General features: G+C 38.1%; 1 protein-coding gene across 1 annotated transcript in view; it reads right to left on the bottom strand.

Moving 5' to 3' along the window:
* The window catches only part of Slc1a3 (solute carrier family 1 member 3), an 80449-nt gene that overhangs the window by 40588 nt on the left and 13814 nt on the right, over positions 1-26047 (bottom strand). The window contains exon 3 of the mRNA XM_003470216.5: positions 16377-16514. Within this exon, the coding sequence (XP_003470264.1) occupies positions 16377-16514 (138 nt within the window). The remainder of the gene's footprint in view (positions 1-16376; positions 16515-26047) is intronic.

Here is a 26047-nt window from a genome sequence, read left to right as displayed (position 1 = left end):
TCTCTAATTCTGTAAGAAATAATGGATGATTCAAATAACAGGACTACAGAATACTCCCTGCAAACTAATTTGCTAATAAATGTTGGGATAAATTAAAACAAGAAGCAAAAAGTCACAAAGTTACTACTACAATAAATTATGATACAAGAAACTGATCTAAAGTCTAGTAGTTGTAGCAAATGCCACCTTTTGTAAAAAACTGATTGCAGCTCTAAAATAAAATATATTTATCCTCAGACTCTGGAAGTTCATTAAGAAAATATCTTTAGTCAAAATCTGATCAAACCTTGATGCTGACAAAAGTCCACATCTATGGGAGAATCCTGATGCAATTTTAATTTTTTTACAAATACTCTTCAGTGTAATTAGACTAATAGGTAGAATGGTAGAAATGTGCCAGAGTAAAATTGATTAAATTTGCATAGAGACATTTGGTCTCTCTCTCTCTCTCTCTCTCTCTCTCTCTCTCTCTCTCTCGCTCTGTGTGTGTCTCCCTTTTTTTCTTTTTCTGAACAGTGTTTGGACTCATTTGTTTTGAATGCCAAAGGAAAAAAATATTGTCTTTAACAACAACAAAAATATTTGAATTTAATTGTCTCTTGATTGAACATCAAAAGGGAAAACATTCATTGGAAAGATCAAGTATGCTTTGTACCAGAGAAATTCATGACAGCTAATTTTTTCTTTCATACATCAGAAATAGTTAAATTGTTTCCTTCAATTACTCTTACTAGATTGCATTATGAATGGCATGTGGCTGAAAATAGAAATTGGTCAAGAGTGAGTGTTTGTTGACAACTTGCAGTGCTCAAAGAGTACTTTAAGAGGAAAACAATCAAATTAGACTGTTATTTGAAGCTAAAACAAAACAAAGAACAGAAGCCTACACATTTCCAATAGTGTAACTAAGCAAGCGTACTTTATAACATATGTCATAGGAGACCTCATTTTGTTAGACTAGACACAGTTTGGCTAATGGCCCTGGGACTTGGAAATAGACATGATGTCAGTTAGAAACATCTTATGAAGCCGATTCCAATCTTTTGAACCGATTTATACCCAACAGCATAACTAATGTCGGGTGAATGCGGCATACTTTGCCTGTGTGACGCAAGCATGCAGATGAGCTTGACAGCCAGGTGTGATCACAGCAGCGACAGGCTCTGCCTTTGTGTAGCTTCACTTGGAAAGGCCACTCTGGCGCTGAGCCTCCAAAGCCAGTCATGTGGGTGAAGAACGAAGCCAGCACACATACCAGAAGGTGGTTTCGTCCAACCATGGTGGGCAAACAGTGCTGAACAAACTCTAATGTTTGGCTTGAGGAATAAAATTTAATAGTAACACGTATCATGAAAAACTGACTTGTCAGTCAAAACTAGATTCTCTGCAGCTTCTCCTGGGACTCAAGAGATGAGAGAGAAGCTGAATGAACAACTTCTCAAGTGACCGAGAACAGTGTGCTCAGGAAAGCTTTCCAGTTAGGTTCACTTTGGTCTGGATGATCCAAAGGCTGTGAAAATCGTTTCCTAAAGTTGAAGAGTTTAAGACTTGGAGGTCTTAGTAATACTTTCAAAAGTGGAGGGTCCTAAAAGAATACTACTTGAGGGACTTTCTTTTTTTTTGTTTTTTGAGTCAAGGTCTCATTATGTTTCAGGCTGGCCTTAAACTATGTAGCTCAGGTTGGCCTTGAACTCAGGACAGTCCTCCTGCCTCAGCTTTCCAAGTACAGGAAGTGTAGGCGTGCACCACCTACCTATGAGGGGCTTTCTTTGCAAATGCTCATGTACAAATACCTATGGAAAGCAAACATTTGCTTTTTTTTTCTGATTTGAAAATAACTGATTTGAGATTATAACACATAATAAAAACATTATAATGGAAATATAATTCAATACTATCACAAAAGACCTAAGCAGAACTTGTAAGCCACAGGACCGTTCTGAATGTTGAGGAGACCAGGCAGCTTGTCAAATCCACTTCATACCAGTGAGATTTGTATTCACTCTAGTCTCCGCATCCATATTCCTTAGAGGAACTGGAGCACTCAGGTTCTTTTGCTGTAATCTGTGTCTTTCTAACCCTCATGCTCACACCCAACCACCCTAGGGCAACCCCAGAGGTGGCTGGGAAATACCTGATCATTGCTTCTACAACTCACATTCTGGAAAACCCAAGTTTTAGAATGACACATTTCAGAAAATAAGATCCAGGATAAAGAGAAAACTAACTCAAAGCAGTCAGTGCTGAGCGTTGAATACTTTGCATAAATGCTCTATCTGCAGTAGGTTAGACTGATAAATAGCCATTTAGAGTGCCTTCTTTAAAAGAATTAACTTTAAAATATTACATCTGTCATATTTATTTTTAAATTTTTTATTGTGGGTAAAAACACATAACCATAACTATATAGTTCAGTACAATATATTCTAATTAGTGTGTAATTTGCCTCATTTTTATGTATTACTATTATTTTTATTATACTATCAAGTTTTGTAGTATTGGGATTGAGCCCAGACCCTTGCATGCTGAGCTACATCACCAATGCTTTACTTTTTAAAATTAAGTTATTCACTGTAAACGGAAGACATGAATGTGTCTTAAATTTTAGTGCAACAAAAAGATATAATTTGTGAGTTTAATATCCATGTTTCAAAGGATTTTACCGTTATCTTAGTATAGTCAAAGACTTAAGATTTGAATTCTAACATTTTTGAAATATAAAATGCACATTTTTAATTTCCAAACTACTTACCTTTTTTGTTTATTTGTTTGTTTGCAAAAGGGTCTCACTATGTAGTGAAGGTGGACCTTGAACTCACGATTCTCCTGCCTCAGCCAGGAGGACTGGGATTATACAAGAGCTGGGATTATACATGTGTGCCACCACTCCAAAATACTTTCTTTAATGCCTTTGAAATTTTAACTAAAACACAAAACTCAGTAGATAAAAAAGAGTTCTCTTATGATTAAAACAAATGAAATGTATTTTTGATTACATGCCATTGTTTTAGACAATGTCATTCAATTATTTTCTTTTTTGAAGAAGGTGAAAAGTTTATTTTATAAATACCTAATAGTATAGAACTAGAAAATTTCATCAATGTTTTGTTGTTTTCACTATACTTTGTGACAAGCATAAAGAGCACTTATTTATATTACTAACTGCAGCAAAGAATCGTCCTCAAAAGTGATTATATCTCACTTATGACCAACTGCATAGTAATTGCTATATTACCCAGTGTCTAGAATTTTTTAAAATGCACCTTTTAATATAGAAAGACTATTACAATTCATTAAAGATAATCCAAATAAAAATGGGCATAGGATCTGAAAAGATTCTTCTACAGAAATATAAAAATAATCAATAGAACATGAAAAGATAAAAATGCAAGTTGAACCACAATAAGATAATGTTTTATACCCACTGTGACAAATCTATAATAACAAAATGACAGATAATAACAGGAATTGACAAGAAATGGAAACATTAGAATCCTCATACATTGCTGGTGGGAATAAAATAGCACAACTACTTTGAAAATCACTATGACAATTCTTGAAAAGGTGAATCAAGAATTGCTATATGACCAAGCAATTCTAGTCCTAAATACCTATCTAAGAAAAGATAATATATTTCTACAGATATCTCAGCATTATTATAGCAAAAAGCAAAACAAAACAAAAATTAGAACAGGTCATATATCCACCAACAACCAAAAGGAAAATAAACTGTGGCATGTCCATATGCTGGAATATTACTCAGTCATAAAGGAATGAAATACTAGTACATGTAACAATATGGATGAGCCTGCAAACATTATGTTAAGTGAAAGAGGTCGGTCACAAAGGATTGCATGCTGCATGATGCCATGTAAAAGAAACATCCAGAAGAGGTAGATCTATGGAGGAAGAAGTACTGTATTACTATGGTCTTAGCCCTTGGGGGATGGAAGATTTGGGGAACTCTACCTGAGAATACAGAGTTTCTTTCTGTAGGGATAAAAATCTGAGATTGATTTTGGTTATATGAATCTGTAAATATACTAAAAGCCATTAAATTACACACTTTAAGTGAGTCAACTGTATGAATGTGAACGAATTCTCAATAGGCCAGTTAAAAAATAAGTGCAATCTTGAAATAAGATAACCCTAGGGCTACCAATACCAAGAAATAATTTATAGACTTCGTATGAGTAAAGAACTTTCTCAAATGCAAAATAAGTTTCTACCTTCTAGGAAGCAAGGGAGAGTTTAAAGTGAGTGGCAAAAAGTATGATTCTAAGCCATGGAAGGCTCATATGCCTTGCTCCAAATGTATCTTTCACATAAAGAAAATGTGCTTCTTTGACTGTATATAGCACCTCAGGCCCTTGGGCTCACTTGGGAGTTAAAGTTCAGATGTTTATTTAATGGGAAATTACATAGTGACTTCAAGTCAGTTCCCACCAAACATCTGTGTTCTATAAGCTACACTCAAATGTTTTCTGCTAAAGTCAAATAATGATGCCTTGTACACAGTTTAGAGAAAAAGTACCAAATTAACCGTGATAGATTAAATTCACAGTTTTAAGACTTGTCACCATAGATTTTTCTTCAGCTTCTCTTGCCCACTATCTGAATGCTCATAGAAAAAGTGCTTGAAAGTTACGAAGTATTTGACTCAAATGATATTAGAAAATTTGAGATTATCAGTCACACTTAAATTCAATAGCTTATTGTGTTTATGAAGATATGCACATGGTTTTTTCTTCTATGGCATAACAGCCACATTTTCTCATATTCAACATGCACACTTCATATATAGTTTAGTATGTAAATGTGCTAATTATATTTGTAAGAATGTTACAAAGTTTTAGTTTGAAATTATTACACTCATGTCTACCTCTAAAAGTGTCTTTGGGGTCCATGCTAAAGAAATGCTTTCAGAAAAGTCAAGAACAGGGTCAAGAAAAGACTAAAATTCTACTCCGACCTAAAAAAATATGGCAAGATTTCCAAATACAAGATATTGATATTTCTATTTTTTCTTAAATATTTAAGGTATACTTTAAATATACTGATATTAAGATTTTTTTACATGAATTATTATCTTTCACTTTGGGAAAATTTTGTGAAGTACTCCCAGAAGTTAGCTTTAAAATAATATTCAGCTCTTACGACAAACACTCTTAGGAGCCACGCATTCAATTTACAGCACGATTCGAACCATTCCAATACTAAATATTATATTTACATCATGCTTGACATTTGAGCAGCTGCTTTAGTAATTCATAATGCAGAAATAGAACACATATACGTAAATAATGAAATTTACTGAAGAACTGTTTGAACACACAAAATATTGGAGAAAGTCCAACCATTCAATGCTAAGGCATATTTGCAGTTAGTAAAATAGAGCAACAGCCAAAAATTTTTTTTTATTTTATGGAAAAAGCATAAAACAAAATTTCATAATGAAGTAATAGAATAACAATAGTTTATGAATTACATGTTGTTACCTTTAAAGTAGTTGCTCAGGCTACCAGAAGTGGGCATGCAAATGTCTCCAATTGACATTAGCACAACCTTTCCTTTTTAATGAACTAAGAGCTACTGATACATAACTGGCTTGAATTTCCCCCCTTTTTCCTGCTGCCCTTTTATTTTTTACCCATCCTAGTTCCTTTCTCCTTTTGAACAATTTCTTTCCATTTCACAATATCTATTGTACATTGCAGGCCTTATTAACTTTGTTTATTTACTTTATTAAATCATATTGCAGAACACATATGATTCTTGTTAACAAAATAATATATTTGTGTGTAAGCTTGTAAAAAGAAGTGTGAAAAATTAATAGCTCACATTTTCTAGTAGCTACAGTATGTCAAACAATGTTTTCAAAGTGTTATAGGATCTTAACAACATGGATATTTACAACAATGCAATTAGGTAGATACTTTTTTTAATCCCCATTTTGTAGATGAGGAGACTGAAGCAGAGAGATCAAAGTAACTTGTCTGCGATGATTACTGAGTTGGAAAGTGGCCACAATGGGTTTTGTTTTGTTTTAGATAGGGTCTCGCTATGTAGTTAAGGCTGGCTTTGAGTCCACCATGTAGCCCACACTGGCCTTGAACTAGTGGTGATCCTCCTGCCTCAGCCTCTCAGATGCTGAAAGGTTTCCACCCCTAGGTCCAGAGTCATACCGGGTTTTGAACTGAGTTGGTCTAATCTTAATGCTCACCCACTCCACCCTCTGTTTCTCCAACAGGATTCACGCTGTGGTTGTGACCATCTCTGTATATTCTTTTTTTTCTTTAATATTTTATTTAAAAGGAAAAAGAGAAAAAAAAAACCAGAGCAAAACAAAACAAAACAGTGTAAGGGTAGAAGTAATTCAGAACTACAGAAAAGCAAAAAACAAAAAACAGTAAGCTATCACCAGTCAATAGATTACTCACATCATCTTAGAAATGGTGTTTCAGGTCACAGGATCAAAGCACACAAAATGAACATTTAAACAGTGAGACTGCAAACAATTGTGTTCAGTAATCCAATCAAAAATATTAATATGGTCTTCTATGTAACACACCTAAACACCCTTGCTGTTGTATCCTTCAGGGCACTTTTCTTTCCCTCTCTTTATTACAACAAAATTTACACATTTTGGGCTTTATTGCTCCCTTAGATCTTATTACCTTTTTTTAAGAGAATAAAATCAAGCATGATAAAACAAAGCTGTCAGTCAAAACCAAGGATAGACATAGCACATGATATAAAACCAGAGTACAAGGTTATCAACAATGGTTACCATAATGCCTCTTGCTTCCTTAAGAAGAATTGTCTATCTCTTTCGGTATTATAAAGTTAAACAAAACTGTAGAGAACAAGACCAATAAAACCTAAACTTTGTAAATCTTACAGCATCTCATAAGAGGATAATAGTCAAACCAGAATGGGCATCATAGTGAATCTTATTGCCTTCAAAGTAGTTGCCTATACTCTGATACTTGATACTTTCATACAGAGCAGAATAGAGTCTAATCAGTCAACACAAGATACTGGGGGTATTACAGGACTTCAAGTTGATAGGAAATCAAAAAAGCTACTATAATATATCCTGCTAGATTTTTCATCTCTGTACATTCTGTACAGTGGCATTTCACTCTTCACTTTTTGCACACACGTATGTGTCACCTTTAATACACTGTGTATGGTTTTTGTAATGTAGAGGAAGCATTAAAATGGTATACTATCAGACAGTGTAAACTCTGCTCTGGGTGCCACAAGGAAAGCACGTTCCTAAGGGAAGCCTTTAATTTGGTTGAAGAAAAAGACATTTTCAGTGTGTGATGACAACACACAAATAACAGCAACATGTGTCTAGGGAGGGGATCCTTGCTTACTGTTGCAAATAGCAGGGACAGCTGTACGGAAGGACTAAAGCCAAGCTGGACCCTGAAGGAGTTAAAGGATTGGGATGGAGCTGGGGAAGAGGTCAAGTCATGAGGGAAATGCATCAGGGGGAAGAGTGAATTGCTGAGAGCATCAGAACCCTGCCTGGGAGGAAGCAGTTTCCATCAGAGAAGCAGTGGGCTGGAAAGGGTCTTATTTGCCATGTTAAGCATTTGGACTCTTCTCTCAGCAATGCAAAGAATACGCTGGCTAAATACATGGTACCTTTAGTGAGGAAGACAGATAAATTAATAGCAAACCACACGGCAGGGATTAACTGCAAGATGTGAATGAACTTCTGCCTCTGGGAGACTCCTTGAAGGAAAGCCTGGGGGAAGCCTCAGAGGCTCCCTGTAAGAGGGTTTAGTTAAACTACTCAGAGTATAAAATAAGTGGTGCCACTATGGCACTAGAAAACAAAGCAATGCGAGGGAAACTGAAAAGTGGTCATTGTCAACCCAGGGTGCACTGTTAGAATGACCCAAGGAACTACAAAGAGACACTGATTCCCAAACCCCACTTCGGACCAGTTCATAGAAGAGCTCTTTGGGGGCCTGAGTACTGCCTACAGGTGGTAGCATGACTAGTCGTTGGGACAGGTTGTCCTCTTCAACTGAATGCGACAAGTCACAAGGGAATAAGATGGCATCTCACTTTAGAAATACTCCCACTCCTCACCTTCCACCTCCACCCTCAAGCACAAAGCCCAGTGTAGGAATTCACCCCTTATTCTTTCTTCTGGGAACCACTGTCATCTTAGCAGAAAAGCTTCTATTGTCAAGTCTGCCCACAGACTCGAGTTCCACAGTGATCTAAAGGAGATAATCACGCTGACAGTCAACATGAAATGTTTTATTTTTCTTAGAGATGAAGGAAGGCTTTTAATTTTCTATTTTCTAAAAATAAATTCAAAAAAATTCTTTCAAACAAGGACGGACCCAGATCACTGATTAGATTGAAAGTGTTGGAATTTACAGATAAGAGTTTTTGACTTGTATAAGTTTAAGCCTTTTGAAAGCAGCACCCCACACTAAATCTTGGGGCTTCTGGCCTTTCACCTGAGACTGTTCCACTTTTACCACAACAGTTGTCCCACAAACAAACATGTCATTAGCTGAGCTGGTGCAGTTGGCAACAGCTCATGTTAATGGAAGAGGTTCTGAATACCTGTCCATGTCACAGGGGACCTGGAGGGCCAGAGGTAGTTCTAGGATCATGGCAGGGTATGGCAGATGGCCAGGCTGACTAGGTAGCGTGGGAACCCAGGTGGGACTCACATGTCCAGGAGACACCAGGTTCTCTCCTAACATCATCTGGAAAGCCATCTTTCTTGCTTGCTCTATGTGGCACAATTATGACCACCAACTGGTAAACCTCACACACAGAACTGTCTAAGAATGAATGGATGGGCAGAGCAGGATGTCTGCCTTCAAGGGGAGACACGCTGGGAGGAAGGAAGCATGGTATTACTGCTACATTCTTCGTAAAGCAAGAGCTCACAGTCTACCTGTAACAGGGGCGGTTTCTATGGTTGCCTCATCAAGCCACTCTTCTTCCTAACCTCCCATCTGTCAGGACACATTCCCCATGGTGACTTTTTCTGCGAAGCTCAAAGGATCCACCTCTAGCTCTCACTGCATTTAGTGGTGAAAAGCTCAGGTAACAGGACAAAATAATAAACAAGTAAAACCACCTTTTCCCTGCTCAGAGTTATTTTCTAGCAAGGAATCTTGAATACTGGAGGAGCAGAGGAAGAGCCAGATTGTTTCTCTCCCTCTTGTTCCCCCACTGAGGCTGCACCTCCTGCTGGTGTTACCCTAGTGTGAGTCAGTCTCCACCAACCAGATCATCAACTCCTGCAGGACAGTCATTTTGTCTTTTTCCTTTGGGTATCCTTACATCCTAAACATACCTGGCTTCCAGAATCAAGCTGTCTGTAACAGAAACAAGGACATTTTCTAGGATGGTGAGAGTCCCATGACTGTCTACCTCACTAAAACCCAAACGCACAGGAGGAAAAAACATTTTAAGCTGGTGATGTACTTAATGGTCAAAAAAATTTATTTCCCAAGATTTCTTACTGCACAGATTGATTCTCCCACTGCATCCTGCAGCCTAGCTAGGCACGGCTCAGCCATCCTTGCCCCTGTCTGTGAGTAGCACCTACAGAGAACACAATGGCCTGTGGGCTGATGTTTCTTTACAGATCACCACGAGGTGCTTCTAGTACTGAGACAGAGACTCAGTTTGCCTTCAGTTTCCATGAACTGGAAAGGCTCTTTTCAGTGTGTCAGCAGCACGTGGAATTCACTGTCCCTTGGAATTCAGGATGTCACACACTGGGACTGAGTTTCTCAGGGAAGACTGGGCAGTTGTATAACCAACGATAATATTTAGAATTATGCAGCTGTGATAAAGGAAATTGAATTCCATGCTGCAGGGCAGAAACTAATCCCCTCTGGTAGAGAGGAAGGAATTCTCTCTGGCTCCCAGTGTTGTTACTGGATTAAATTTATGGTTTCTTTAATTTGCCTAATGGAAAACTGGTTGTAGCAAGGATCATAGACAAATGAAAGCCACAGACCCTGGAGCTTTAATAATGTGCCCTTGAAGAAATCTTGCTCTTGGATTTTCATTTGTATGATGAAAACTGCCAGAGGACGGCTTTTGTTGCCGCTACTCTGACTACCTACAGCTACCACTAAATAAATACAGACTATGTGCAAGGAATACATCCTCACAGTAATCCATGACACTGGTATTACTGTCACCTCCATTTTACAGAGAATGAAAGGAAGCCTAAAGAATCTTCCCTCTCCAAGATAGATGCTTTTTATTTTAAAACAATATGTATGTATAGGAGAAACCACCAACCCTTAAAATTTCTTTGTTCTTAAGTGCCCAGAATATTCAAATTGACTGTGGCACACATCACAGACTTAACAATGAAGACTTAGGGTTAAAATACTAAATTTCTCTTAAGTGATTTTGGCTTTCATTTTTGCAAGACCTTAACAAACTTTTTACAAGCTCAACAATTAAGAATTATCTATCTCATTTTTTGACTTCTTGTGTTAAATGAAATGACAAAAACTTTAGTCTGCTCACATCATAACTGTTTCTTTGCAGCCAAAGGGCCGTATCTGAGGCACAGCATTCATTGTTTCTGTAGTACCTTGGTACTGGATTGCTTTGAAACTGGTAGGATTTGGTACTGGATGCATTTGGATAGGAACATATGTGGTATTCATCATTGGGTACTTGACACACACACTAGAACTTGACTGTGCTGATTGCCTTGTAACTTGGTACTGTTTCTAGCCAAAACAATTTGTCTGCTACTCATCACACCTCCTGGAACCAATTAACAGCTGGTACTAGGGCACTGCTGTATTCTCATTGCTTTCTCAAGTAGCAGAGCCCTTTGCTGGTCATTCCAACTTGTTGGTTTCAACTGTCATCAAGTCCTACATTCTACTGAGTCTACTGGCCTACAAATTAGACAAGACGTTGCCTAAATAATATTTAACACATCACAGAACTTGTCCCATGGCGAGATTATCAGCAAGCAAGAGTTTGTTTTTCAAAAATTTGTTTGCTTTATTTTTGTTTATTTTTTTGTCTTTTTGAACCAGGATTTCACTATGCATTTTAGGCTGGCTTGAACTTTTGTAAGCCAGGCTGGCCTTGCATTCACAGCAATCCTCCTGCCTCAACCTTCCAGTTGCTGAGATTATAGGAATATGCAACCGCACTTGGCTGTTTTATTTTTGATATGAAAAAAACATGTTAGTTTTCCAAGGACAAATGAGTTCTAAAGACTTCCTCCCTCTGGAAATATCCAGGTAGAAGTCAAATAATCATTTGGAAGAGAAGCTGTAGGAATGCTGGATTATATCAGTGTTTTCCAATGTGGGGTAAATATAGTATTTCTGATGGTGTAGAAACTTTTCCTCAATTGATAAATTGTAGAATTAACAAAAAAGTCATTCTTTTTTTGCATTCTTTGGGTTACAGGGATGGCAAAGTCTTATTTCAGTGTTCATAAGTATTCAATGCTTTGTAAGTGTTTGCTAATCATCCCTATTCTTCTTAAACCACAGATTGGGTGGTCTCAGACTCTCTGAGCCTCTGTCAGGCAACTGTATCAATTCAAAATTTTGTAACACTGAAATTTATTATTTTATTCAACAGGAATAGGGGGCTTCCATTTCTGGTACTGATTTGAAGCATCATTAACAAAAGCATGTTGTAAGAACCATGGGAGTAATAAAATCCAAAATGTGTAAATGTTGTTGTAAAAAAGAGAGGGAAAAAAAGTGCTCTAAAGGATACAACTGCCAGTGTGTTTAGGTGTGTTAAGATAGATGACCATATTACTAAGTTTTTGTTGGATCATTGAACACAACTGTTTGCAGTCTCACTGTTTGAATGTCTACTTTGTATGCTTTAATCCTGTAACTTGAACCACTATTTCTAAGATGACAATACGTAATCTATTAACTAGTGATTTCTTACTGTTTTTTTTGAAATTCTGTATTACTTGTACCCTTATACTGTTTTGGTTTTTTTTCCTTTAAATAAAAAAAAAAAAAAGAAAAGCATGTCAGTGGAAAGACAATTTAAAGTAAATGATATAGGGGTGGCATCCATATTGAAAAATTCTTAATTAGTTGCTTTGGAATGGAGATGCTGGACTCTAGAAATCAGAGTTGGTATTAGGTCTCAAAAATCATTCAAGTTCTCTCTTGTTGAGAGTACACAGAACCAGTGGAATTGGCATGGAATGTTTGCTTACGTATAGCACATTCATGAAGGGATTGGAGAGCATTCATCTTTTTCACTCAGCACACATTTGGGGGACTGTTTCTTAGTATTCAGATAGCCCCTGTGTCTAGCTCAATGTCAGATACAGTAAATGATGGTGGATGAATGAGGGGGTGAATGAATGCTAGGCCTTCTGGAAAACTAGGCTAACACCAAAGATTTCTTCTGCGGCTAGTTATTGTGGGAAATGCTCATTTAGAATGAGAAAAAGCTCTAGTTTTCTAGGAAAATTCAGAACTAGGGAAAAGGCAGTAATTATGTCCACAGAGCAAACCAGATATGGTGCTTAATTATTATCCAATGAATTTACACCATGCTGACCATCCAGACCAACTCATATTTCTGGCATGAAATAGTTAGTTGGCTTACGATCCTGACCAAATCAATAAAAATTGGTGCCAACACCCTGTCTTATTGTGTGATGTGTTGGCACAGACACATTCTTCTTGTTTAAAAAAATAGATACTTAAGTACAAATGTAGCCATTAGGCTTTCTCCCAGCTTCTCCCTGGCAGCTTCTGGAATGCTAATACACACCAGGGATGTTTGGAAAGATTGGAATTTCAGTTCAGGACAAGGAGAACTAAGATTCCAGGAACTTTAGAGCTATAACTCACAAACACAATGTTTCAAGTACAGAAATTTAACTTAGATTTTTGCAGGGTTTAAATGTGACTACAAGGGCTGGTGATGAAGTTTAGTGGTACAGCACTTGCCTAGCATAAGCGCTACTAAAGATACATAAATTAAAAAATCAACAAACAAACAAAAACAAAACCAAAGCAAAACAAAACCAGAAACAACAGCAACAGAAATTCCCCAAACTGCAAAAACTAACCATTCAAAAAACAGATACAAACAAAAAAACCCTAAATATGACTTCGGTATAATTAAACATATAACATGTTCCCTAGAATCTTCCAAAGCAAAAAGGAATAATGATTTCATGCAATTTAACTTTCTATTGCACAAACTACAGGACACTTGAATTTAGGAGCACTAAGCCTATGAAGCATGTTCCCACTGCAAAACAATTTCTATGGGCTAGTGACCTACAAATTCTCACTATGATGTTTTTATCTGGCGCAGAAAAACCAGCACCCCTTCTACACAATGTGGGCATACCCAGAAGATGGAGAAGAGAGCCTTCACCATAACTATTTGTTCAGCCAGGATAAAATAGTGTTCAGTAGCTAACTCCACCATTATGAGTTAAGTTTTAGCAAAAGACTGCCAATGGCTGAGTCAGGCAATGTAAGAAACCCTGAGATAGCCTGATGGATACACAAGTTTAACAGTGTGTTCCTCATAATTTAATACCAAAATCCAAACTTCACTTCCCTCAGTGGAACCCCAAGGGTTGGACTACATGAATAGATATTCTTTGCTTGGCTTACAATGTTTTGTATTGTGAATCACATCAACATTTAAAATTATGGAAGACCTCTTAAAAATTTGGATAACTAAATTCTCTTGAAAAAAAAAATGAGAATGTTTGGCTCTTGTTGATACCTGGCAACAACTGGAGCTGATTAGCCTTACACTTTTCGGGTCCCAATAGTCTCCTTGCCTCCCCTTTGTCCACATTATTCTGCACTGCAATCACTTCTCACTTATCATCACTCTTGTCTGCTCCTTCTCCTGTGGAAGAGAAATATTTCTCTGTATCCATGACTCTATCAAAGTAGGAAAACAAAAATCAGCCTGAAGGGCAGCTTTATATATGTGTGTTACCCCTTGACAACTAGAAGCATTTAAGATTGCTTTTCCCTTCCAGAATGAGGGAGCTTTACTTGCTTTCTGCCTAGGCAACACATTCCTTCTACCCTTTCCCAGGACACAGAGACACTCCAAGGACCTATAGAATTAGCAAAAGTTTCCCCATTCCTACTGGATCAGAACCTCCCTGTTTGGTTTAGAATCACTGTAATCAAAACCTTGAAGGAAATTCTTAATCAATCATTCATCCTAATTAATCCCAAGTATCTAACTTCCTACAATTTAAAAATTAGTTCTTTGGGTCAAACACCTTAAAAAGATTTTTGACAAAGCTAAATTACGCCCCTGAGGTTTCTTATCTTAATTTAGTCCTAAGTAAAAGCTAAGACTCTCTTGGTTGTTTATGCGCAGTACCCCCAATTTGCAATTAGGTTACATTATAAAAGTTTATTCTATATTGGTTGTTTTCACCTTCAAATTCTTTTCTTTTTAATAACAATATTGTAAATACTGATAATTTCTCCAACCTACGACCAAAATTTTTTTATCCATGTAAAGGACTGTAGTTTTTTTCTGTAAAATTGCTCAATGAAATATTTTACTCATTCAATAAAGTTGGTTAATTATTACAAATACCATGGAATTCCACTTGAGGCTATATGTCAACTACCATGCCACTAAGGGGAAGTATCATTTTTTCTAATTACATCATGTAGAGAATTTTCTCTTTTAAAAAGAAGTACTATGGGCTCTTGGTATAGAGAAAGGAGAAACCTCTAAATACTGATTGCATTTTAGAAGAAATAGTATGAAGGAATTCAAGACCCCTTAGTTTGCATCCATGGAAATTTCAGATCTCAATTAAGATGGCTTCACATTAGGGATGATAAAGAGGGATTTGTTGTTCTTCTAAATAAAATCTTAGGTATGGCTTCTGACCTATAAGTGCTTTCTGCAAAGAATTTATTTCCAAGAAAAATAGAAAGTGTGCCCTCGTGTCAGTGTCTAGTACAGACAGCTTCTGTGAGCAGAACTGTCATGACTATGATTACCTCTGACCAGCAATGTACCAGCCCACTTTCACAAGTAAGTTCCCCAAATCAACTGTTCTCAATATTTATGAGCAACTCACTTTCCAATTAGAGATTGTATATGTGCAATTACTTGTTTAAAGCCTTGGACAAGTGGAAGCTAGCAGAGATCTTTAACGTACTGAGGAAAAATGTAACCAAGTTATGGCCAAGTAGTGGCTAGCCCTCCAAGGTATGGAATGGTCAGAATGTTGTTGTTAATAATTTTGAGTTGCACTATGAAGTTCTCATTTCACAGAGATCTAGAGAGGAGATTATAAGTATCTTTGAGAACTCCTTGTCAAGAGAGGGGAAGACGCTCAGAGACAGCTCACAAAGAGGTGACGTGAAATGCCAAGAAGAGGACAGTGAGCCATGGCTGGAAAAGGGCAGGGCCAGTAGTAAGCAGTACCTTAGTTCTGGGCTTTAGCTACAAACCCAGAAACCATCTTGCTGGGGCAGTGTCTAGGGAAATTCCTTCTCCAAGTTAGAGATGTGCTGTGGGGAAAGAGAAGAGTGGGCAGGAACGAAGTAACATTGTTCTGCAACTTCTTGGCTCCATTTGTATTTGTCAGTCATGTAAGCAAATGACCTTTTAAACCTTTTTCCATCCTGGAGTAGACTGTTATTGCAGTGTCAGAGAAAATAGAATCCTATCCTGCAAAGCTTCTACAGGTTAAAAATCCAAGTGTCAGTGGACAAAGTATCTGTCAGAGCAATCTCCCACCCCCTCCCCAATCTCCCACCAGTGTAAAGGTAACAAGGGTGTGTAGGGGCAACTGAAGGAGGAAACGAGATCATGCGGGTACACCAGGAAGAGAGAAAGCGTTGGTGGCAGCAGAGTTGGTGAGTGTGTTGTGGGCATTACCTCTTGATGAGGCTTCCAAGAAGGCTCCCGCTCAATCCTGGTGGCTCTGAGAACAAGCATTCTTGCATCAATAGCTAATAGGCTGTCCAACCAGATGTTATCTGGGTGGGATAAGAGGGTGAGAAAACAGACCTGTTGTACGCTGTTGTCAACTACATCACTGCGGTCAGGGAAGGCTGGTCGTGTGGTGTCTAGCAGGGCACCTCGTTCATGGTGAGGCAGACCAGATTACATGGCTGTTTAAATCCATTTCCTCTTGTGATTGATAAAATATGAGAGTTATAATCATTCATGCATTACTAAAGCCTCCTTTCCATCATTTTGAAGGGACTTATTTTTATTTTATTTTTTTTGCTAGAACAGAGCATGCATCCAGCAGAAACCTAAAGCATTTGCTTTTCTAAGCCATATTTTGCAATAAGCACACTTTAAAAAAGATCAAAAACCATATATGGTACCTGTGACAAGACTGGAGATGATAAGTGGTAAGACCAGCATCTGTAACATCCTCATCAAAAGCTCCCCAGGAAAGGAGAAGTACTTGACTTCCCGGTAGCTCATTCTATATGGTCGGAGGGTAAATCCAAGGATTGTTCCTGAAAAAGGAGAGAGGGAGAGTTCAAGAAAGAAAAATTGAGTTTTTAAATTTTTATTTATTTATTTTGTTTTTGATGCCAGGGATTGAACTTACAACCTTGCGCTTGCCAGGCAGGCACTTGTACCCCTGAGCGATATCCCTGGCCAAAATTGAGTTTTTTAAAAAAATAAAGCAATAGTCCTAGAAAAATGAGTGACTATCTTGCTACTGGTTGTCTATATCTGATAAGAGTAAATTTATTCTATCGGCAAATATTTGTATAGCTTTGAGATCATGGGCTGCATCTTTTTGTGGTCATGATCTAGAGGGGTGTATTTGGGTCTAAGCCTTCAAATAGAAGTGACAGAAAAATGAGCAAGTGAAAGATTTCTTTGTGTGACTTGAATTGTGTGACCAGAACCCATTTTGACAGGGCTTAATACAAAGGTACAGAGATTTGGGCACAGTTAGGAAACAAGTCATGCACTCATGAAGAAGATGGTATGGAGGAAAAAGGATGCCTTGACAATAACATATGTAAAGGTAAATGTGATTTTAGTTTTTCCCAGTTATCCCCCACTCCATGCTCACATTGTCAATCTGTTTTCAACATTTCCTTGTCTGTCTACATGGTATTGCATTGCCTTGACAACTGTACTGTATAGTTAGCTGCTGGTAAGAGAAGACTGAAAAATGAGCAGAGACTTATGCCCAAAAAATTTCCCTTGAAAATCTGGAGCAAAATTAGAGAAGGAGAAAGCAATTTCTTCTTCAGTTTTTTTCTCTGCTCCTTGAACTTCAAAACATATTTTAAGAATGACAGTTGTATATGTAAACTAATTATGCATGCAACCTGTTGACCCATTAAGAAATTAATGAAGATGTTGAATACATTTGCTCTTTCTCTTCTAATTTATTTTCTTTGCCCAAGAAAATTTACTTATTCCAATATTGTAAGTGTTTTCAAAATTTGTTGTTATGGCTGTGCCTAGATGTCTTCCCAAAACACCATGACGTCATACATGGGGCTTTTTCAGAGGTAGTGGAATCTAGATTGTGTAATACTGGGATTAAAGGTGTGTGATCACTAAATAAGTCCACTGGTCTAGCGCTGCCCGAGCCCAGTAGCCGAGATAAAGTATAAAGAAAGTTGCTGCTAAGGTCCCTTGGTTGCTTTGCTATCTTCTTCCAACCATGAACTGTTTCCGCTGTGTGATTCCTGTTTGCCTTGCCACTCTGCCTTTGAGCCAACCATGAACTGAAACTTCCTTAAACTGGGAGCTAAATAAACCTTTAACTTTAGGTCAGGTACTTTGTCTCTGCAACCTGAGAAAAGTAATTGAGCCATGTGTTATACTACTAAAGTGTGATTTCAGTAAAGAAAAAGTCTGTGGACGTTATAGAGGAAAGAAAATGCCAAGTTGGGTAGAAGCTAGAAGTTGGGGTTAGGGGGTAAGGGGGAGAAAAGAAAGCCAGGAAATGAGAAGTTTTTCCAAAGGATCAAGCAGTCATTTATAAAAAAATAAACTTTCCTAAATTCTTATGAAATAAGCTTTTTCTCTTATGAAATGGTTCACAAAGTTCATTTCAATCTGTGCTGCAACTGCAATTTTAATTCTTGAGTCTCAGCAACCATGAAGTGTCCATTCTCCTGCTATAGACCATGATTTCTAGTAAATGTTTTAATGCATGTGACTAAAGATCTCAGCTGACTTAAGTTTCAGGGTCTCTGAGAAAGACATTACTTTCCCCCCAAATGTATTAGTAATATGCTTGAGAGAAAAGTTGATTTGGAAAATACAAGGAAAGAGGTAAGACCTGCCTCCTTAAAAAGGGTTCTGCCACTTAAAAAGGAAATTAGTTAATGCTTACTGAGCTCTTAATATATGCCAGGCAGTATTGCCAGTGCTTTCTCTGTGTTACTAACTTAATCCTTGCGACAACCCCAGAAGGTAAGGAGTATCTTATCACCAGTTTTCTGATGGAGAAACCCAATCACTGTGAACTGAACATGCTTAAGTGCCAGAGCTGAGATTTAAACCCAGGCAGTTTTCATTCAGATTCCACTCTTAAGCATCTTTCATGATTCCTGCTTCTCCCGAAGAGAAAAGGCAACCACTGTTATGCTTCAGTGAATTTCTTTCTAGAATGTTCTATAGTTAACATAAAACTATATGAATGCATTTTAAAGGTGATTTCTTCAAGAGTTATTAAACTTTAATTTCCCTGATACTCTCAAGTTTGGCAAACCTTTACTTCATTTTTTTCTTTATGTGCTTGATTTTAAAATACTCTTTAATCTTCTTGGAACTTAATTTGGGTTAAGAGATTTAAATCTTACTTTTCAGTGTGCATTGTTCAGCACAGCTGCATCCACAACACAGAAGAATTAATAAAAGCCTTTAGTTACATGTTGTTCTTTCCTGCTTGTTCATATGGAAGCCAAGTTACACAGAGATAAGTGTTTTATCTTCCACATATAATCCACATAAAAATAAGTATTTTGCTTTAATTTCAAACAAATGTAATTTTACTGGAATTGTTTTTGTGTTTTCTGATCTTTATTTAAATGTATTCAAATCAGATGTGGTAGCACACATCTGTAATTCCAGCACTTGGGAGGCTGAGGCAGGAGGATCCTTGCAAGTTGCAGAACAGCCTGGCCTACAAAATGAGCTCAGCCCAGCCTGAACTGCAGAGTAAGACCCTGTTGCAGAAAGACACACACACACAAAAAAACCCTCAAACATTTATCATTCCATGACAATAAAAATGTATACAGTACACACAGGGAACTTGTTTTGATCACCTGGAATTTGAACAGAGGAAGGTGTCAGCAATTTAAATATTGATCAAATGCCAGTTAAAGACCAGTCTTGGGACTATGTCTTAAGAACTGTGATTTTTTTAGAGTGTCTCCTCACAGTCAACAAATTGACCTCAGCTGCTCTAGGATATGTCTCAGCTTCTTTACAGAATCCACATTTTCTAAAATTGCTGTGTTATACTGGGGATAGCAAAGAGAGAACATCACTTTTTTTTTGAGGGGCATAAACAGGCTTACTGGGCATAATTTAAAAGTACACACTCAGAGAGAATGGAATGTGGATGCTTTAGAGAAAGGGACATTATGATCTGGAGCTGGGTATATGTATGTAGTTTGGGGGATGTATTAGATAGGTTATCTAGAATGTGAAGTCCTACTAGTGTTTCAGGTTTACCCATCTGGCAGGCTACCTTAGAATGCAAATCATTTGTAACATCAATGTTATGGTTTATGTGTAGATGTCCCCCAAAGCCTCAGGCAATCATGGAGGTAGCTGAGTCTAGTGTTTGTGAATGGGTTTATCATCTAGTGCTGAAATTGGTGGCCTGAGAACTGCACCTGCTCAGGACTGCATATAATGTAAGGGAGGGAAGGAAGCATGCTTTTCCCTTTTTGCCCTTTTGCTTGCAGCTGCCACAACAGTTGCCCCTTAGCCAGGCCATTCTGCCTTGGAACCAGATGAGTATGGACTAAAACCTCCACAAAGTGTAAGCTAAGTAAACCTTGCATTCCTTCATTTTGGCCATCAGGTATTTTGTCTCAGCAACAAGAGAAAAATAACCAGGACAATCAATTATTTATAAGGCATGGTGCTAAATCAAACATTTGAAGAGTATAGTTATCTATGGACAATAAACTTCAGATACATTTTGAATCACTCTGTCTCTGACTATGCTTTTCTAGGCTTACTGCTTCTGGGTTTGCCAAGTGAGTCATTTATGCTCTAAAGAAAGGGGAGATTGTCTTGAGGAAGGGGAACGTAACTGAGTCCTTGCTATGTGCTAATGATGTTATTTTTCCCTCCTTACAAGTTATAAAGTCAATTTTATCATGCTATTTTAAAGATAAATGCATCGATGCTTAGCAGTTATTTAACCTGCTCAAGCTTACAAAGCTAAGGAGCAGCTGATCTAAACAAAACCCAGTGCTCTTTCTTCTACACTTTTAGTGCCTCTCAAACATAAGCATGCCCTTGTTGGCTGTGTCTTCCAAGGAACTGGGCCTAGGTCTTCAACTTTAACTCCCACATTGTTCATGCTCTTGAGTAATAATGTTGGATCTCCCAGAGATGCCCCAGAGGCACTCACCACCACATTGGGGACCACTTTATAGGTCTTCTTATTTGTTGTGGAGCTATACCAAATGCCTTTTTCTTAAAAAAAAAGAAATGAATCAACTAAGCTTATACAAAACTTACTAACCAAAATAGCCTCTGTCTTTCTTCTATTGAACACATTTTAATCATTGGAAACCACCAGTAATAGAAGTGGAAAAACAATTAAATGAAAATATATTTCAGGGTCCTCCTTTCTTTTTTTTGTGATCCTGATAATTGAACCCAGGGCCTTTTACCAAGCTACATTCTTAGCCTTTTTTTCTTTATATTTTAAGATATCATCTTGCTAGGTTAGTAAGTTGCCTAGGGTGGGCTCAAATTTGTGATTTTCCTGCCTCAGTCTCCAGAGTGCTGGGATTATAGGTGTGCATCACCATGACTGGTTTCAGGATTTCTATCCTTAACAGCAACAGCTAATCGTCATTGGCCACAAGGCAGGTGCTAGGACCTCACTAGCACTTTGCTTCAGATATGCAATCAAAGCCAGTGTTATTATTATCCCTCCCTCACAGACGAAGAGCTAGTGTCATTAAGAGGTTCACTGCCAAGACCACATGGTGGGTGCAGTGGAGCCACGGAAGGTGCAAGGGAGACCAAGATGTGCACTTACTGCCACAGTAAGCAGCTGATTTAGGATAACTAAATCTATTTCTTGTTTTGTTTTGTTTTGAGACAGAGTCTCACCATGTAGTGCAGTATGGCCTTAAGCTCACTATGCAGCACAAGCAGACCTCACACTTACAGAAATTCTCCCTGCCTCCCTGCTGGGATCACAGGTGTGTACCACCGTGCCTGACAGAATAACTGAATCTAAAGCTTAAGAGAAAGATTTATTAATTTTATTTGATGAACTCAGCATCTAGCACTTTTTCAACTCATTTGTTGGATGAAAAAACAAAAGACATTTCCTTCAGCTTTCTGCTCCAAGCCAGTGGTAGGGTTTGCTAACCACCAGAATCAAATCAAGAGGAAGCTCAGTGTGGTAGTGCACACCTGTAATCTCAATTCTAGGAGGCTGAAACAGGAGGAATGCAAGTTCAAGATTCCCTTAGGAAACTCAGTGAGACCACGTCTCAAAATAAAAAATAAAACGACTGGGGATGTAGCTCAATGGGAAGGCTTTGAGTTCAGTCTCCAGTACCAAAAAAATGGGGAAGTGGGAGAGAAATCAGGAGGAAGTGCTCTGAATTCAAAGACTGCTTTTCTGGAGGCAGGCATTTTGGTTTCTGATTCCACTCTAGCTTAGCAACACAGAATGCCTTCCCTAAACGATGTCCTCTCAGCTTGATTCACAAATGTCTGAGAGCCTTCTTCACTCAGTTCTTCCTCTCAGTGAGAGGCAACAGGGCCAAATCTTTGGACAAGGACCCAGGAGTCCTGCTTCCCTTTGGTAAAGTAGCTTAGCTGCAGAGATGAGCAAGTCCTCCATTAGTGAGCACGAGCTTGAAGCATCTTGACTGGTTTCAGGATTTACATCCTTAACAGCAATAGTTAATCGTCATTGGCCACATGAAAAGCTCTGTTGCCACCAGATGTGTAGTGCAAAAGAACAGATGTTCGTTGCTGGTTACTTCGCAAAAATAACACAAATCAGGATTACTTCCTAGTAGGTTTGTTAGCACTGAAACAAATTTATCAGATTTGCTTCTTGGTGACATTATGTAATACATAGATTTCATGAATGATATTCAGATTGGGAGTTTACACTCCCAGTTTACAGTCTTTTTTTTTTTGTCTTTTTCGTTTTTATTGGTACCAGGGATCGAACTCACAACCGCACACTTGCAAGGAAGGCACTTATGCCGCTGAGCTAAATCCCCAGCCCCCCCCCCCCAGTTTACAGTCTTATAGCATTTTTACTTATTTACTTATTTATTTTACTTATAGCATTTTTACTTATTTTAATAAGAATGTAGGAAATATCATTACTGGGATATTTAAGGGGATCAAAATTCATTGTGCTGACTGTATGCTATGAAAGAGGATATATTTTTGTTAAATACTTTCTCCTATGAAAAGCCAAAGAAGGGGTTCAGTGTTTCCCTAAGGAGTCTTCATAACAAACACTCCTATTTCATCAGAACCTGTTTTGCTGTCTAGAAAAAGAATGTACTGTTATGAATGCGTAGAAACTGGAATTGAAAAACATTTAAATTTTTCCAAGTTCTCTGTGGTACCTTTTTCTCCTGTGTCATCTACAAGTGCACAGCAATGTGCCCAATTTCCTTCATCGTATGTGTTCCCCTTTCTGTTCTTTCAGAGCCTCTGTTCTGCTCACTTACATGTCTCTGTGCAGAACAGACAGTAAAGCTTCTTTGTATTTTCTGATTTTATCTTCTGCTCTGCTGTGGGCAGTGGGTACTGTTGTGCTCAGGTCTTTACGTCATCAGCTTTTTCTTAGTTACTTTTCTTTTTTTTTTTTTTTTTTTTTTTTTTTTTTTGGTCTTTTTCCTTTTTATCGGTACCAGGGATTGAACTCACGACTGCCTGCTTGCAAGGCAGGCGCTTATGCCGCTGAGCTAAATCCCCAGCCCCTTAGTTACTTTTCTTATTGCTCAGACAAAATATCGACAGCCAAAATTAAAGGGGGAAAGGTTTATTTAGCTCACAGGTTGTAGAGGTTTCAGTCTATAATTGGCTGGCTCCAAGACAGGGCAGCACCTGGTAGAGGGGCCACAGTTCATGGCAGTGGAAGACAGCAAAAGCAACGCGAGAGAGGGAGAGAGAGAGAGAGAGAGAGAGAGAGGGAGAGAGAGAGAGAGAGAGAGAGAGAGAGAGAGAGACAGAGAGAGACAGAGAGACAGAGAGACAGAGAGACAGAGAGACAGAGAGAGAGACAGAGAGAGAGAGACAGACAGAGACAGAGAGAGAGAGAGAGACAGAGAGAGAGAGACAGAGACAGAGAGAGAGAGAGAGACAGAGACAGACAGAGAGAGAGAGAGACAGAGAGAGAGAGAGACAGAGACAGAGACAGAGAGAGAGCAAAAAGCTTCTTTCAATTGGTTTGTTTTTGGTATAGGAAATTGAACTCAGGACCATGCCACTGAGCTATGTCCTCGAGCCCCTTTTATCTCATCCAATCACTGAACTGATCCTGGAAATCACCCACCTGTAATGCCAGCATTACAGTATGAATCAATCACATACTTTCGATTCAGCCACCCTCAAAAAAACCTATGACCAAATGAGACTTTGTGGGGACATCTAGACACAAACCATAAGAATTCTGTGGAAATACTGATGGGGGTCACAGTCTAGACCACACCTCAAAGAGCAGGTGCCGGCCAGGAGGGCGGTGGTCCTGCTTTTAGAGTCTAGTTTCCAGTTATCTTTTTATTTCTGAGAACCTCTGGCAAATTGTTCAAGGTTTCAGTTCCTAAATTGAGGGAGGAAAGTTTCAGGAAAAACAAAAAAACAAAAACAAAGACAAAAAAACTGAAACCTTGCTCCTTTAGGTTTTTTTTTATACCAGGAATTGAACTCACGACTTCACGCTCATCAGGAAAGTGCTTTGCAGCTGAGTTGTATCCCTGGCCCCACTCCTTCAGTTTTTCATGAGGACTGTAGATGGTAAGCTATGTGACAGTGCTTGCATATCTCATCTGAATTAAATCCAGCCACTGGAACAAGGCAGCAGGAACATCTGTACCTGCTTAATCTGTCCTGAAACTGTATTTGTTTTTCATTTCACAGATTTCCTTTGTCTCCTTAATGTATTTGTCAATCTGCAAAAATCTCAAAGTCCATGGGTCCTCATCTCTAGCAGTGACAGCAGCACATATCCCGCCATTTAAGGAAGAAAATTACTACAATCTCTATGGGGTAAAACTTAGTAGTATTTGTCAAAATTACAAATGCATATACCTTCCTCCCAGCAACTTCATTTCCAGAGATGTATTCCACAGTCATACTTTACTTGGGTAAAGTAACTATTGTACACGATTATTCGTAGTTTATTTCAATAGTAATATCTAAAGGTTAGAAGCAATTTAAGTCCCCATCAATAGGGAATTGCTTAAATTATGGTACATTCATACAATGTAGCCTCAAGAGAGAATAAGGAACCTGTTTATGTGCTAATTAGGATAATAATAAAGATACACTGCATGGAGTAAAAAAATAAGATGGAAAGCAAGCTTTGTGTACTATGATAGCCTTTGTGTGCAAGAGGCAAGAAAAAAGAATAAATATATTCTTATTTTTACACTCAAAATGTACTCTACAGGACCACAAGAAAAAGATACTAAGGTAAACCAGATCTCTGGGGCACAGGAGTAGGTGGGATACTTTCATTTTTTAAAAATTTAATTTACCTTTTTTAGTACATGCTTGCAATTCACGCAGTTTACAGTTATCTTGGGGAGTAGTTACAGGTACATACTACAGCTTTTTTTTTCTAGGATCTTTCTCCCTTCTTCTTTGGTTTCTTCATCACCGTTTACATACTTAATATTACTTGTCTCAGTTCATGTTATGACAATTAATGTTTCACTGATTAGCATCATTAGGTGCCTCTATGTGACGTATCTTTATTCCCCTCATTTCTCCTCCACTTCTTCCTCATTCCCTTCTCCTTGTTTTTTTTAAATCACTTCCCTAGTGGACAAGATCTGTCCCTTTGTCCCTTTCTATCCATCCTTTATCATCTTATTTATATTTTGCTTCACTCAAATGAGAGATACCATATGGTGTGTGAATTTATTTCACGCAGTACTAAATTTTCCAGATGCATTCATTTTCCTACAAATGCCTCAAATTTGTCATTCTTAAGAGCAGAGTATACATACATTATATATAGATACCACATTTTGTTAATCACATGAGTCAAAAATGGGCTAAAGAAATGAACAGACACTTCATAGAGGAAGAAATACAAATGGTTAACAAATAAATGAAAAAATGTTCAAAATCTCTGATCACTCTGAGAAATGCAAAATTAAAACAATGCTAAAATTCTATCTTACTACAGAAAGAATGGCAATCATTAGGAAATCAAACAATGACAAATGCTGGCATGGCTGTGGTGAAAAAGGAACTCTTCTGCATTGTTGGTGGGAATGCAAACTAGTACGACCACTGTGGAAGTCAGTATGGGGATTTCTCAAAGAACTGAATTTAGAAATGTCACATGACACAGCTCTTCCATAGATGTCTTCCCCAGAGAGCGTAAGTCATCAAATTACAGTGATGCAGGCATAGCTATGTTTATAGCAGAGCAACTTGTAAGGGCTAAATCTTGGATACTTTCTTTCTCTTTTGTCTTTTTGAGACAGGGTCTCACTATGCAGTTCAGGCTGGCCTTGGGCTCAGTTTGTAACCCAGGCTGGTCTTGAACCTGCAACGATCCGCCTGCCTCAACCTTCTGAGTTCTGGGATTACAGGAGTACGC

Source organism: Cavia porcellus, unplaced genomic scaffold (genome assembly GCF_034190915.1).
Source record: "Cavia porcellus strain 051 isolate PalLab524CR breed Dunkin Hartley unplaced genomic scaffold, mCavPor4.1 scaffold_11, whole genome shotgun sequence".
Lineage (NCBI taxonomy): Eukaryota > Metazoa > Chordata > Mammalia > Rodentia > Caviidae > Cavia > Cavia porcellus.
This window is presented reverse-complemented; position numbering and strand designations above follow the sequence as displayed.